Genomic DNA, 16,493 nt, shown 5'->3' on the forward strand with positions numbered 1-16,493 from the left:
CCATCCACCAGTGACTAGGGAGAGAATTAAATCCAGGGCCAGGCCCGTCAACGGGCTTAAAATTGCTAAGACGCTGAGCAAGTAGGAGTTCTATAGCTTTCAGGTTCACCCAAATGAATACGAGTTCCCCTCTCCCCTCCCTCCTCCTTCTCCTCTCCCACCCGCCTGGGGCGGACCTCCCTCACCGGGCTCTGCAGGATCATGGTGACGCGCTTCTTCTGCTCCATCAGGTTGAAGTCCTGTCGCAGGTCCGCTGCGCGACCGCGAAGGCGCAAGTATTCGGGGTCGTCCTCAGAAAAGCGGTCGAAGTACTGCTGCCCCTGCGGGGGCGGGGGGGAGGCAGCCTCTGGGACGGTCTCTTCACTCATTCTCCTGGTGGGTACGATCCACTCTTGGAAACCTACAAAGAGAAGAGAAGAGGGTGCTCCCAGTCGTAGTACAGTTTTCTAAAACAGAGGGGCTGGATTCGGTTGTATTCACACGCTGGAGGTGGCTATTTCCAGTAGGGTGTAAGCCAAGCAGCGGTTTGGACTGCAGTGCGCCGGCAGCTGCCTATCTATAGGGGGCGCTAACACATCATCGGACCAAGCGAAAATATGGCAGAGGCTCAGGCGTCTACCACCCTTCCCTCACTAACCTGCCCCGCTTAAACAGCAACACCCCGGTGGAAGTGGACAGTTTGGAATCCAGTGTATGACCTGCACATCTTTTGGAGCATTTCTATGATGCATATCTATATAGTGTAAACCTATATATTGGGAGTTAGTACTTACTAAAGTACTATATCTAGACCTGATCCCAGGAATGAGGACTAGGGCAGCCTTAGGAGAGTTGGACTGGGACCCCTTTTTAAGCATGCTTTTTTTTCCTAAGGTCTGAGGGCAAGTATAGGAATGTCTTCTCTTACTATATTGGAGCCCTTCTGAAGAAGCAGGCTCTGCAGTTCCAGCCTCTACCTCCCAGCTGTGGGACTTTGGCCACAGCAGTCTCCCTTTGTGTGTCAGCACCACTAGGCCTTCAAATCAAGGTTATGCCCCTTCAACACTCAGGCCAGCCTTACAGAGCTCTAGCCTTCTCCCTGTTGTGTCACCCCCTTCTCAGCAAGAGGGCCTTAACCGAGCAAGAATTAGCTTCTGAACACGAGTAGAGAGATGCCAACAAAAGAGCATTACACGGGATCAGGACACTGGCTTTCATCCTTAACCTGCCCCTCCCTCACTTTACCTCCATGGGCTCACATTTGCATTCCATGAGGAGGTGGAATGCTCTCTTGTTCCCTCAGAGCACTCCTGCCTCCTCATCCTGATCTCTTCTTTCCCTTTGGCCCATTCTGTTAGCCCAAACCTTGACCTTCATGACAGCCAGCAGCTCATTACACAAGAAGCCTTGCTGACAGCTAGTAAAGCATATTCTTGTTGTCGGTGAGCTGTATGTGACTTCTTCCATCTTCTGTCAGGCCTCTACCCTCCACCTTATAGTTTCTGAGTGGGGCAGACAGGATGAAGCATTAGGTAATAGGTAAAGTGGGAATTCACCCCATCAGCCCAGAACACTCAGGTGATCTTTCTTCCTCTCCCTCTTCTTTCATTTTTCCTTCCTACCTTCGTTCCATTTTTTCCCTTCTTTCCTTCCTTCCTTCCTTCCTTCCTTCCTTCCTCCCTCCCTCCCTCCCTCCCTTCCCTCCCTCCTTTCCTTCCTTCCTTCCTTCCTTCCTTCCTTCCTTCCTTCCTTCCTTCCTTCCTTCCTTCCTTCTTTTTCCCCTTTTGGGGAATAGCAAATGGCAAAGTTAAGGGAGGGAACATATGCAGAGTCCCTTAGCTTATTGCCTGAACCTGTGGCCTAAAGCAGTGGTTCTTAAAGTTGGGTGCATGTTGAAATCTGCTGGGAAACTTGAAAAAATACTGATATCAAGGATTTTCATGTTATTAGTCTGCGGTGTGACCTGGACATCAGGATTTTTAAAAGCTCCCTGGGTGATTCCAATAGGCAGCCAGGTTGAAATACCACTGGCTAGATGTTAATAGTTGTACCATGTAATGGAAGGTATCCATCCCAGGTGTTGGCCATTTAGTATGCCAGCCAAAGATGGCACAAAGCCTCATTTTCTAACACTATTTCCAGGTGCCACTTCCCATGACTATCCATGTTCCATCCCCCAAGCCCAGTCACCACCTGCCACCATACACTTGACCTGGGACAGCAAGAGTGCTCTAAATGCCACCACAACCCGCTTTTACAAGTTTGCCAAACCATGACATCTCCTCTTAATTCTTTCACCAATTAATCATTTCCTTATAAATGCCCTCATCAGATCTCCCCCAACCAGCATCATGCCTACCAATCCTGTAGATGAGCTATTTGCCTGCAAGGGATGGAGTATGGGGAAGGCATCTTCCGGAAGTGGCAGCGAAAACACCCAAAAAAACAAAAAGCATTCTCTAAAGAAAGATTTGTAACGGATTTGGCAGAGTGCTAGAGTGGCTGATGTTGTGCTGAGTAACATTCAAGCCAGATTCTTCATTTAAGTAGAGAAAGTGATTGAGTCCATCATGGATGTTTCTGGTGGGATTAGCTATGGACTAGAAGCCAGAGTCTGCAGTATTACCCGCCCCCCCCCCCCATCATTCTCTAGCTGCATAGGCTTGGGCAAGTAGTAATTTCCCTCTTGGGGTCTCCTCTTGTCCGTCTCTAAATGAGGTAGTGAACAGAATGAACTCTGGAGCTCCTTCCAGCTGTACACCATATGGAGAGAAACAGATTCGTACAGAAAAGCAGAAGGATGGAGGATCTGGATTTCCGGAGCAAGAGACCTTCCTTGTGCATCCTCATATTCTCCCCTTCCCCCTGGGGCCTCTCCCTCAAGCCAGATGCCAGAAGAGAAACATCTGCAAAGAATACACATGACCTATTGACATTTGCCTTGTAGGTTCAAGTCAATCCCTTGAGCATAGGTTGAGTTAAGAATACTTCACCTCCACCACACTCTCAGACAGCCTCATCCCTGCAACTTGGGCAGTAAGAAAAGGGACTGCAAGGACAAAGACAATGGGAGTGAATCAGAGCTGTGCACACACGCAGTCGCCACCCAGACTCTCCTGGGCAGACAGCACTGCAGACATTTTTCCAGAGGTACTGCCCCACCCTTTGTAATTCTCTTTGGCATTTTTGTAGCCCCAGTTTTTGATGTTATTTTAAAAACAAGCAGCCTTCTAATGAGTACAATGGATGTTCACATGGGGATGAGCTCCCTGTGTTCCTTATGACTCCAGGTCCCACCAGAGGCTGACCCTCTTTCCTTCCCCTTGGAGTGGCTGCATTCCCAGGAATGGGTCTGTGAAGGCTTGAAGTAGCATTATCCTCCCTGAAGCATGAGGAACAAAAAAGTTCAGGTTCTGCTGGACAGGAACCCATATCACCATGCCCCCAGCCCTGCCTTCACTTCTCAGAGCCCATCCCAGAAGGTTACTCCAGAGATGCTCCAATGGGACTGGGTTAGAAAATGGAAGCCCTGACTCCCTCACCATGACAACAGGGGGCAGAGAAAACCACACTTTGACTTTGTGAACCAGAGGCATTCTTTTGTGCTCCTTCTTTGCCTTCTAAAATGTTACATAGGTGACCAAATTTACGTGCAGTGTGGCTTAGTGGTTAAAATCAGGGACTCTAGCGGTGCCTGGCTGGCTCAGTTGGAGTAGGTGACTCTTGATCTTGGAGTTATAAGTTTGAGCCCCACATTGGGTGTAGAGGTTACTTAAAACTAAAATCTTTTTTTTTTTTTTTTAAGCATGGACTCTGGAATAAGAACATGATGAGTTCCAATCTTAACTGTGCCACTTATTAGCTATGTGATCTTGTTGGGCAAGTTACCTAACCTCTCTGTGCCTCAGTTTCCCCATATACAAAATGGGGATTGGAACTATTTAACCACCTCCTCAGGCTGTTTTGAGGATCTAGATGAGTTAATCTATGTAAAGAACTTAAAACAGCACCTGGTGTATATCGAGTGCTCTTAAGCATTTGCTCTTATTATGTGTTGTTTGGGGCTAGAATCATTACAGCATTAGGAACTCAAGTAATGAGAGGCTTATGATTCAACTGTAAACAGGTGCATATCAAGTACTGTAATTATATGTTGTAGTCCAAAAAACTAACTCAATCTTGAGCTATATTAACAAAAAGAACATCCAGAAAAAGACTGATGAGATTGAGTCGTTCTCTGACCAGAGAGTGGGAACATGTCAACCTGGAGATCACAAAAAAAGAGGATAAGCAGGATGGTGACCATCAGAGGCAAGCGCTTGTTGGGCCAGGTGTGACATCATAAAGAATGTATCTGGCCTTTGTCCCCAGTTCCTGGCACAGAGCTTCAAAAAGCCTTGAGATTTCTAAAATATCCAAAAAACATGAAGAGGGTCTTTTGTTATTCATAATGAGTCCATCTCATCAAACCTGAATTTTGCTAATGAGGTGACTTATGGCTGGCCCTTAGATGTTTCAAGGGAGGGACTGGCCAGCAAGAAAGACCAAGCAGATGATTAGAGGGTTGGAACTTCAGCCCCATTCCCAACCATGGAGGACAGGAGGGGAAGGAGATGGAGTTCAATCAAGTGGCAGATGATTTAAACAACTATGCCTAGTACTAATAAAGCCCCCGTCCCCAGTGGTGCCCCCCATTAAAAATCTCTGGACAGCAAGGCTTAGAGGAGCTTCCTGATTGGTATGCTGGGATGGTGAGACACCCAGATTCTACAAGGAGGGGGCACGGATGCTCTGCACCAATCCCCCACCCTCCCCATGTTCTGCCTTATGCATCGCTTCTATTTCACTGTTCCTGAGTTGAATCCTTTATAGTAAAACTGTAATCACAATTATAGTGAGTTCTGTGAGTTGTTACAGTGAATTAGAGACTAAAGAGGGAGCGTGGGAACCCTCAAATTTATACCCAAGTAAGTCAGAAGTACAGTGGCAGAGGAGGGGCAGAGAGAGAGGGAGACAGAGGATCTGAGGCAGGCTCTGTGCTGACAGCAGAGAGCCCGACGGCAGGGCTTGAACTCAAGAACCGTGAGACCATGACCTGAACCGAAGTCAAATGCTTAACTAACTGAGCCACCAAGGTGCCTCAAGTGTGGGCAATTTTATTGGTGACCTTGCCCTTTACTTGTGGTAGTTAACCTGTGTGCCCTTTAACTCAGTGTAGTGTCAGAATTGAGCTGAACTGTAGGACACCCCATTTGCATCAGAGAATTGGTGACAGGACAGCACCAGGTAACTTCTATTTATGATTCATTTTCATTCCCAGGATGCTTCCATAGGACAGATGTTATTGTCACAGTTTTACAGATAAAGAAAGTGAATTGCAGAGAGGTTAACTAACTTGCCTGAGATCACACAGATAACAGTGAGGTCAGGATTTCAACCAGGACTGTCTCTTGCTCCAGATCCTGCATTCCTCCACCCCAGTTGTCCCCAGATGTCTGTTAGGCTGCCACGTGGAAGAGGGAGGAAACTGATTCCTTAGAGACTCCAGGGCCAGAATTAGGTGGGCAGATTTTAGCTGAGGGTACAAGGGGAAACTTTGTACCAGCAGGAGCTCCTCAGGAACAGGAAGATGGGACAGGCTGCTTTGTCAGGTGGTGTCTCTCTCCTTGGAGCTCCGTGACTACAGGATTCTGTAGAGGGGCTTCTGCCTCTTCCAAGGGGATTGCACTAATGACCACTAAAGTCTTTCAGAGTTCATGGGAGCTCTCGAGTCAGCAGGACTGGGGGAGTTCATGGCAATGACTTGAGAAACTGGAAGCTCATCCTGGTGAGATGACCTCAACCAAAAAGCCTGCCTCACTCCCTGTAACCACCAAAAACTGCTGACAAATTACCGGGAGGCTGGACCAGCCTTGTCCCAGGCTGCTGCTTCTCAGTGCTCGGCCCGTGCACCCTGCTTCGTTCTCAGGGACTCCAATCACATCTACAGTATTTCAAACATCTGGGTGGAAGCTGAAAAACACAAACAACAAATATCAGGGTCTTGTCTGCACCACCAGGACTCCTCATCCTGTTTTTATAGCACCATTAGGTGCTGATTTATTTTAAGGACTGTTAAGAAATTCTTTAAAATGAAGTAGAAATGAAATTTTAGTTTAAAAGCAAATTATACCTATGAAAAGAAGTAAAGAAATCTTCATTATCTTGACAAATGGGATCAAAACTCCTTTCAAAGAGAGGAATTGGAAAATCTCTTTGCTGAGTGTTGGCTTCAAGGAACAGGGGAGAGAAGTTGCTCTACACAGTGGAGGGACACCATGGAACTCCCGAATGAGCCCAGAGGGATCACGGGCTGCTAGGCTGGAAGGCATATGACCCCTTCCTCACACCCCCCAATACTTCACTAACAGCTACTCAACTCACAGACATGGGTATGAGAAAATTTTGGGCACAGCCAAAGAAGCAGGAGAAGCCTGAAGAATATCACACCCCAGGAAAGTGGAAGGGTTTTGGAGGTGCACAGGCTATGAATTGGTGGATTCAAGACAATTTCACTGAGAATTCAAGGGGAAGAGAAGCCCCCAGCTGATACCTGGGGAACTGGTCATGAAATACCCCTGAAGGAGGAATGGAAAGTTTTGAAAGTCTTACAAACAAGGATGAGTTACTACTCCAAAAATCCTGGGGATCAAGGTCTTCAAAAAACACATAGTTTTCCATTTTCACTTGGGCAATGTTCACTTGTTGCTCAGAGCAAGGATGCTTGTCTCCCCCAGAGATGGCAGCATCCCAGACACCAACTCCTATTCCCACCATGGCCCCAGGCCCAGTCCCTGACTGTCCTGCCTCACTGGCCAGCTCAGCTCCATCCCTGACCCAGTACTGCCCACAGCAGAGCATCTGGGAAGACTTGACTTACCACTGAGGGACAGGGGATTGCATCTTGGTAGTTACCGTGTGCCTGAGGGAGTCCGGGACACTGCATGCCCGCTGAGGCACAGCTTCCTTCTCAGCCCGGCTGGGGTACCCTGGGCTCAGCAATTCAGTACTGTGATGGCCCCTGAGCCCAGTCTTGACGCTCACGGCTCTAGTTAGGGACCTGGCAGTTGCTTCCATAACCTATTCTCTATGCTCTGCACGTCCAACTGCCAGCTGGGGTCCTCTTCCCACTAGTTTTATTTTTAGGCAGAACAGGGCCATGGCCACCACCTGATGCTGCTTCTGTCCAACATCTACCAACATGGAAGGGACCCTCCCTTCCAGGGCTGTCTAGCTCTAGGGCAGGGCTTGCTGACAACTCTGGATGCTATTTTTTTTTTTAAGTTTGTTTATTTTTGAGAGAGAGAGAGAGAGAGGGGGAGGGAGAGAGCAGGGGAGGGGCAGGGAGAAAGGGATACAGAGAATCCCAAGCAGGCTCCACACTGTCAGTACAGAGCCTGATGCGGGGCTTGAACCCACTAACCATGAGATCATGACCTGATCCAAAACCAAGAGTCAAATGCTTAATTGACTGAGCCACCCAGGTGCTTCTTTGCTATTCTTTTACAGGTGGCCATTGATGTCCCATAAGGACCAATCTTGCAGCCTCGTAAATTGTCTTATCCAAAGCACAAGCTTCTTCCCCATCCCCAGCAGCCCATGCCACAGGGTATGAGATATGAGGTATACTTTAGTGGCCATAACCTGCTAAGATTTGGATTTTCAGAGTCTGAGCTATTAATTGTATCCACTGAGAAAACTAATATTTTGCCCCCAGAAGTGACCTGTGTCATTCATGTAAGAAGACAGACATCTTTCCCCCAGATAAGTGGACCCTGAAAATAATAATTTCCATCCTAATCTCTGTTGGTGTTGAAATTCCACTATTAGAGTTTCATTCCATAGGTTGTAGTATTATCCCCTGATTAAAATGAAAATAGGCCTGAAAGATATCATAGGCAAATATTGCAAAATATTCCCCTGCGGTACCAAAACTATCAGATCTCTGACTGTACAGTCAGGCTGAGCAGGGCCGGGACAGGCACCATATCAACAAGTCTTAATGAGAAAAAGGTGTGATGCCAGGGCCACTCAGAAGGGTCTAGCAATTGGGGCAGGGCTGCCACCCTGAATGGACCTCAAGGGACCCCGGTCTGACAACTCTCTGAAGAGAGATGATAAGATCCAGGCTTTTAGCCAGCACACAAAGCCCCATGAATCTCTCAGTGCCTGCCCCCACCCTCCCTGCCTCTCATGGGTGCTCAGAGGCTGTGCCCAGGACCTAGAAGGCACCAGGCTGGTTCCCATCTCTATGCCTTTGTCCGTGCTGATCTCTCCCTGGAGAACTCTTTCCTCTTTGCCTTCTCCCTTCAGCTCTCCTCTTCAGCTCTTTGTCCTTTCCTCCAGGAAGCCTCCCCGCCACACCCCTGTCCCTTAGGCTCTCCCATCATCTTTCCTCACCTCTTTTGTTCCACTTACAATCTGACAGCAACAGACTATTACCATGAGCTCCTCAGCAGGCAGGGCCTGTGTCTTTGGCATTTCTCTGTTTCCCATGTTGCCACAAGACGTGGTGCCAGTCAGATGCTGAATGAATGTTAGTTGAACCAAAACTCAATTAACAGTACTTTGGAAGTTCGGCCAGTTCGGCAAAGCAGCACTGTCCAGGTCCTGGGATGCCAGAGGTGAGAGAGGCTCTAGGCCCTAGGGGAGCTCATGGACAGTGTGGGGAAACAGAGCCCTAAGCAGCCTATTTCATGGTAAGGTGCTGAGTGTTAACGGAAGCACATATGGCAGGCTCCCTAGTGCCCAGATCACCTCCTTTAAAACAAAATGTTCTTTTGTTGTACAACCCAAATGGCTGGGCCCCCTTGGCAGCCAATCTTCCTACCTATTTTGAGGCAGAATTCTAGCAATTGACCACAACTCTTTAACAAATCCAGTTCCACATTATAACACTGATTATGGGGAGACAGAGGAGAAAGCAATATGCACCACATACCACCAGCCACAATCCCCTTGGCTCTCCACAATTCAGCCCTGCCCCCTTATCTGTCTCTCTCACCTCTGCCCTCTAGCAGCCCTTCTCCTGCCCCCATCGCAGGACCCTTGATTCTGTGCTCAGGGGAGCCCTGAGGCTCCCTCTCAGTATCCCCAGTTTGTATCCTCACACCCTTGACCCCTACTCGGCAAAGACTCTGCCTGGGGTTTCATCCTCCTAGCAGAGCAGCTGGGGACTGCAAATCACGAAAGATGCTCTCTGTCACAAGTCATTTTCCTCACTGTCCCACCGAACACCAGGTGTTTGTAATCACTCGAGTATAAAACCACATTTCTATGGGTCATTCTTAACTGCTCTAAAAGGAACAGAAGGTCTAGAAGGAAAGTAACAGATGCCCAAGTTGTCTGACCTTTTGTTAGAAGCTGTTTGAGCTCCATGTGCACCTAAGAGAGGTGGGTGCCTGTCTCCTGCCCCTTCAGCGGGAGGTATCAAACAGGAACAGACAGTCTGAGCACCCTGGGCCCAAAATGGAAAGATGCTGCAAGTGATCACTTCCAGCTACCCCCACCACCACCATGGGCATGGACTCCCCTGGGGTGGTCCCAGCCCTGGAAAGCCCTAGGCCCCCAGCCTCACAGCACACCATTTGCTCCAAGCCTTAGACCAAGTCAGAACCCAAGCTCACCGATCCTTGAGACTTCCAGAAGGGAGGGAGGAGCCGGTCATGGCTTTGCTGCGGTTACTTTGCTAAGTAAATGGAGACTGCTGAACAAGGGGCTGGACCACACCCTGCCTGGTCTGTTCAGATAAAGAGAAAGCTCGCAGCTCTGCATGGTGGGATTATGGGTGAAGCTTATCATCAGCTTCTTCATACGGTTCTGAATTTCCCAAGTTTTACATTAGGTATCAACTGCTGTGACCATTTAGGACAAAAATAGTTTAAAAGAAGAAGAGGAGAAGGAGGAAGGAGAGAAATGGTAAAGTCTCTCTCTATCCATCTCTGGAAACCCCCTTGGCTGGAAGAACCCTTTAATCTCCTGCTACAGGTCTAAGAAGTGCTCATTTCTGAGCATCCCTGATGCATCTTTTCCTAGCAAAGTCCAGTGAATTTTAAAAGCCCTTTAGTAAAGGGCCCCAGACCTAATGGTTGGTAGGCACTTTTTTCCATTCTTCTATCATCTAGAAATTGTGCTGCTGTGGAATGAATGGACCCAGTATTTTTTCTCACCGCTTGAAATCAGTCCCATTGCTCCTCGCTAGACAAGCACAATTATTTGTTCAGTACCTATTGGTGCCCAAGAATGAGCATGAACTGAAATTGGGCATGAGAGGAAAGATTTCCAAAAGAAATGAGATTTGGCCCCTGCCTGCTAGAGGCCTACAGTCATAGTGAAAAATGTGAATACAAATGTAGATAGATAGAATAACAAGCATTGAACACATACTTTCAGACCACCTCTGAAATGACGATCTCTCTCTCTCTCTCATATTTTATATATATATATATATATATATATATATATATATATATATATATGTATGTATATGGACCGAAGTTCTGAGTTAGATATTGAAGGAAGACATTATTCAATCAACAGAATTCGGGCTATTAAAGCCAAATAGGCACAGTTGTGCTGGGCCCTTCTCATTGACACTGCAGTGAAGGGCTTATCTTCCTGGATTTCAGGTGAGGAAATTGAGGCTCCAGGAAATGGGGTGGCCTGATCAGGGCTACAGAGCTATTGAAGGGCAGAGGATAGTTTGAACCCATCTGGTTCCAGAACCTGGTCTCTCTTTTCACTTCGCCATGATTCCCTCCCCTCCTCCAAATGAAGATGAACACATGCAAGGGGCCTGGTAGGAAGGTGGGGAATGGAAAACAGCAAATAGCAAAAGCCCAAGGCCCAGGCTTCATATTCTTCAAAGAAGCCAGGCCCTTAAAGGATCATTTTGTTTCCTATTTCTGGCATGGTGACACCAAAGGATATGATTCCCAATCCCTGCTCTCAAAAGGCCCACAATGTAGTTGAGGCAGGGACAGTTCATAAAGCAATCATTGCAATACTAGGGGGCCAGTGCTCTAGTGGATCCTCATGAACCATGGAGTTCCAGGGAGGTCCCCACCTTGGGTCTCCAGCATTAAGCTTTAATCCACTTGTCAGATGTCTGCCACCAATCACAAAAACATGTGGACTTCATGCCTTCAATGAAGAGGAAAGAAAGGGGGATTCAGGAATTCCTGGTGATGCAGAGACAATGCTGAACTAGCAGGAAGGCTGGGTTCAGCCTTCAAATAGTCCCTTCAGTGAAAAGGTCAGCCAAACTTGCACACTCTGTGGATAAAAGCTCATCAAAAAGACTGTCTAATTGAACTGACATGTCCTCTGATTCACTGTTCCACACCTCAGGCTGTCCTAGAATCCAGTCACAGATACTTTTAAGCAGTCATCTTGTCTACCTTTGGCTTCTGGCAAGACTATACCTAAGACCAATGGGGCTATATTTTGAAAAGCTTCACCTCTGTCAAGTTCAAACATAAAACATTTGGTTCTGCTTTTTTTGGCCTAATCTGAGAGCATGTGTTCTTCAATAGGAAAGTAAAATGTAACTCATTGAATCATGTGGCAGGACTATCCTTGCCCCCAGCCCCACCTCCAGCCAGGAAATCCAGAAAACAGCTATTGGGTGATGTGCCCTTCTATGTCTAATAAAGTTCTACAGCCACAGAGATGAAAATAAATGCTCTTTTAGCACATTAAAGCCAGAATTGTCTTGTTGTTTTTTCCATTGGTGGTGTTGGGAGGGTTTTCCTCACTAACTGGGCATAAGAGAAAATTATAAGAACACCTTGCACCTAGGACTAGAAGGGGATCTGACACCATCTCTCCTCTCTCCAGACTAAAGAAACTAAAACTTCACAACCCCGGCGAGAAGACTTTGTAGCCCCAGGAAGAAGGGATGGTGAAGAAGTGTTAAAGGGCAGAGGGTCTAAAGGCTCACATGGAGAACTCTACTGGCCTCTAGAATATCCATGTGGAGACATCCCAAAAGCCTGAGAGGTGAGGTTCAGGCTGTCACAAAGTGTCAGGACAAAGACGGAAAAATTAGGAGGCATGCTGTGTGGCTTTGCTGTCCTCTCTGTGATCCTCGCTATTATTCTGTATGGTTTAGATTTTATTGTGAAGGTATTAAGGGAGGAACTATTTCAACTTCTCTGTATATCTGTATGTGTACTTGCATCAGAGACAATGCCATGTGCTCACCAAACCTACTTCCTCTTCTTCCTGGGCACTCAAGTTCCCAGCCCCCCTTCCATCTATCTGGCAAGGGCCATATGGGATGTAAGTCAATGGGATATAAGCAGAAGTGATGTGCCTCACCTATAGCCCAGGCAATTAAGAGCAGAAATGGGTTCTTGTTGGGATGAGCACTGGGTGTTATATGTAAGTGATGAATCACTAGATTCTACTCCTGAAATCATTATTGCACTGTATATTAACTGACTTGGATTTACAATTTTTTAAGTTAAAAAAAAAAAGCAGGGCACTTGGGTGGCTCAGTTGGTTAAGCGTCTGACTTTGGCTCAGATAATGATCTCGTGGTCTATGAGTTCGAGCCCTGCATCAGGTTCTGTGTTGTCAGCTCAGAGCCTGGAGCCTGCTTCAGATTATGTGTCTCCGTCTCTCTCTCTGCCCCTCCCCTGTGGTCTCTCTCTCTCAAAAATAAATAAACGTTAAAAAAGAGAGAGAGAAGTGTCTTGTCTACACTTTCTCCTTTCTTGCCTCCCTGCTAGATGCAGAGGATCCAGTAGACATTCTGGTACCCTTGGGGGATAATGCAGCTGCCAAATGGAAGGAACCACAGTGTCGCTAAAAGCAGTCCATTGAGCATCTGATTGGAGATTCTGAGGTTGCTGTTACAGCAGACAGCCTACCCTGAACAACATCTTCACACCTTTTTTTTTTTTTTTTTTTTTTTTTTTTTTTTTTTTTAGCTCAAGATAGTCTTCTATTAACTGAATCCTAATGTCTCTTTCAGGATCACCAATTATCCGTATACTGAATCTCTGTTCTCTACATTTTTTCATTTTTCCCCTCATTAGTTTTATTATTGACACTTCCCTTGTATTCTGACAGTTTGTCAGGATTTCCAACTTCACTGGTGTTAATTCAGCAGAACTAGTATGGTTTTAATTAGAATATGGGGCATTTTGTCTGTTGCATACTTTCCTTCATCTTCATTTTCACCTCCGCCCCTTTCCTCCTAAGCTGTTCACTCCTGTGCCTATCCTCTCCTATTTCTTAGAAGCCATGTCTTTTTGAACTACATTAAGAAAACCAAATCATTTTCTGACATTTTTCTTGTGATTCCTATAGCAGATTATTACAAGAAGCAAGCACTTTTGAGTCTCCCAGATCACTTATGTTCCTCTGAAGTGTCTTTTCTCAAGACACTTCTAATTGTTTTTTCGTTTACTTTATTCTCAAATAAGATGAACTCAAGTCCTCTAATGTACAGGAAAAATAGCTTCTAGCAAAAGATGATCAGGAAACCACATGTTTTCTGGAAATCAATCACACAGGCCAGCATAAGGAAGACTTTTGATTCAGGCCTCAGAAGTGAAGGCAGAAAGATACAAGCCCAGATATTGATTTGATAGTAAGGGGTAAAAATAAACATTGGCATCATTTTATTTCTTCAAATCTAAGACATGATTGACTGACATGCCATTATTTCAAGTATTACTAGGAAAGGAAAACCATTATCAGTTATAATTGTAAGTCATCATTAACTGGAGGACACATCCCAATTTCAAAATGCTGACATGTGGGGAAAATGTGTGCTTTAGAACTGATGAAGTATGGAAACACAACTTAGAAGTTAGGTCACCAACTTTGGAACCGCTTTTCACATGTGGGTGGCAGGTCACCCACTGGGTCAGGAAGCCAAGGGATGGAGACAAGAGAAAGAGGCCATGAGGCTTCAGGAGAGGCCCATGAACCTGGATTTGGGGATTTACCAGCAACTAAGTTTGTTGGCTGTCAGTCCTGCTTCCACCAGGCAGTGCCCCAATATCCACAATTGCAAGGCAGGCTGATGTGCCTGGCTGCCGAACATGTTTTGCTCCATGCACATCCACGTTCTCCCAAGGAGGCATCTTCCCCCTCTGTGAGACAGGAGCATAATGTCATAACGTATTATGACATTATGACACTTGTCGTCCTATGATGAGAAAGCCAAAGCAAAGCTTAAAATGTGAGACAAAAATGGAGATGGATCCACTACCTGGGTTTCTGATTTGCTAAGTGGATGAAAACCACCCTGGCTGGAAGTATTCTCCAGAGGGACTAGCACATAGTAGGTGCTCAATAAATTCTAGTTCCCATCTCCTATATCCTCTTTCAAAACCCTCCCTGATCTGCCATTGAGATCTGCCCTGCATTTTCTCAATACTGGGAATAGACAGATTTGAGAATACATTTCTTCCAGAAATGGAAGGGAAATTAAGAACTCCTGAGAGGGTTAGGGGAGTAGAAGTCCAAAGCTATCTCACATTACTCACACTAGGGAGTTGGCTCCACACTACAGCCTTGTGGGTAAGAATCCAGGCTCTGAAAAGCACTGAGGCCTTGGATCAAATCCTGCCTCTGCATCTTTCTAGCTGTGTGTACTTGGACAAATTAATTAATTTCTCTAGGCCTCAGTTTCTTGATCTGTACAATGGAGAGAGGAACAGCACCTCCTCAGAGGATTATTTGAGATAATATATGAAAGCACAGGGCCTGGTAAATAATATGGGCTCAATAAATGTTAGATGCTACTATTAAATCATTTTTCCTGGGGGCGCCTGGGTGGCGCAGTCGGTTAAGCGTCCGACTTCAGCCAGGTCACGATCTCGCGGTCCGTGAGTTCGAGCCCCGCGTCAGGCTCTGGGCTGATGGCTCAGAGCCTGGAGCCTGTTTCCGATTCTGTGTCTCCCTCTCTCTCTGCCCCCTCCCCCGCTCATGCTTTGTCTCTCTCTGTCCCAAAAATAAATAAAACGTTGAAAAAAAAATTAAAAAAAAATCATTTTTCCTGTGGTCTATTGACACTGTAACAATTGAATTTTTAAAATTGCAGTCAGTCTGGATTCCATCTTGCCAGCAAGCATACATCTGGGCTCACAGCCCTATCAAATGTTCTCAAGGGAATGTCAATGCATTTGTGAAACTGAGCTTAATAAAATTAGGCAGATTATGTTTGCTGCCGAATTTCTGTACTAAAGACATAGGTAGATTTTTGGCTGGTAGGCAGCTTTAAATGGTGGGTTCCACTCTTCCATCTGAGCAGGTGATCTAGAGATTCCAGTGCTGTTACAATGCTCCTTGCATCAGTGATGAGAATGCCTGGACTGGTAACAGATTTCTCCAGCTAATTCCCTGACCCCCTTGACCTGGCTATTTATTATGGGTACTAAAAGCTGTGCCCAGCCATCTGACATGCTTGTGTCTTGGGAATAAAGGACTTCTGGCCCTTCCTGGCAGGTAAGCCTAGAATTCAAAAGAAAGGGGTGAGATTTTCAGTCTGGGAAAAATAAAAGTGGCAAAGGACTGCAAACTAAGGCAGAAAATCACGAAAGGTATAAGGAGAGCTAACACATGGGAGAGCCTACTTCTCGCCACTCAAAACAAGGGCATTTAAAGCAAACTAAATAAGGTTTTTACATGTGGTTAGTAAACAAATGGAATGTGCTAGCCCAAGGAAGGATATACACTGAAGTGTATGAAGCCTACTAAACATCCACCTAAAGACCTTTTTGATAATAAACTCCCATGAGGCATTTAGCCTGGACAGGCTGTGTGCATTGATACAGTGTTAAATGAAAAGGCTTTGGGTTGGAATAAATAACAGCTGGGGGGTCCCCCAACTCCATACATTATAGGGTAGGGGTAGGACAGCTGCCCACACTCCATCTTTGCCTTCTTTGTGCCCAGCGTTTCTGGGAAGTGGGACAAAGGGCACTCATGGCACCTCTCTCCTACACCTTTTAGAACCCTCTATAATTTCGGAAACACATTACATAACTTCAGAAGCATTACTATATGCCAAAGCATACAGATTCTGGGGCAGACTGCCTGATTTGTATCCTAGGTTCACCTCCACCAGCTGTGAGATTTTAATGTTTATTTATTTTTGAGACAATGTGAGAGACAGAGTGCAAGCAGAAGAGGGGCAGACAAAGGGAGACACAGAATCCTAAGCAGGCTCCCGGCTCTGAGCTGTCAGCACAGAGCCTAACGTGGGTCTCGAACTCACGAACCGTGAGATCATGACCTGAGCCGAAGTCGGATGCTTAACTCACTGAGCCACTCAGGTGCCCCAACAGCTGTGAGATTTTAGGAGAATTACTGAACCCCCCGGGCCTCAGTTTCCTCATCTATAAAGTGGGGGTAGTAGTTATGATAGCAACCCCAAAGAACTGCTGCAATCAAATGGATTCATTCATGAAAAGCACATAGGACAATGTCAGTCACAGAAGATGTATTCAATAATG

General features: G+C 46.3%; 1 protein-coding gene across 4 annotated transcripts in view; it reads right to left on the reverse strand.

The window, feature by feature from the left end:
• Positions 1–16,493, reverse strand: part of ADD2 (adducin 2) — a 100,983-nt gene that overhangs the window by 38,106 nt on the left and 46,384 nt on the right. For 3 of the 4 annotated variants that reach the window (XM_047068509.1, XM_047068508.1, XM_047068506.1), the window contains exons 1-3: positions 9,645–9,734; positions 5,874–5,991; positions 186–400 (exon numbers count right to left, since the gene is read on the reverse strand). In XM_047068509.1, the coding sequence (XP_046924465.1) occupies positions 186–368 (183 nt within the window). In that variant the 5' untranslated portion in view covers positions 369–400; positions 5,874–5,991; positions 9,645–9,734. Of the gene's footprint in view, positions 1–185; positions 401–5,873; positions 5,992–9,644; positions 9,735–16,493 lie in introns of those variants that run through there. The other variant, XM_047068507.1, reaches the window with a different exon arrangement.

This window comes from Lynx rufus, unplaced genomic scaffold, assembly GCF_022079265.1.
Source record: "Lynx rufus isolate CCGP_SWC_20201006 ecotype Redwood Valley unplaced genomic scaffold, mLynRuf1.p SCAF_8, whole genome shotgun sequence".
NCBI lineage: Eukaryota > Metazoa > Chordata > Mammalia > Carnivora > Felidae > Lynx > Lynx rufus.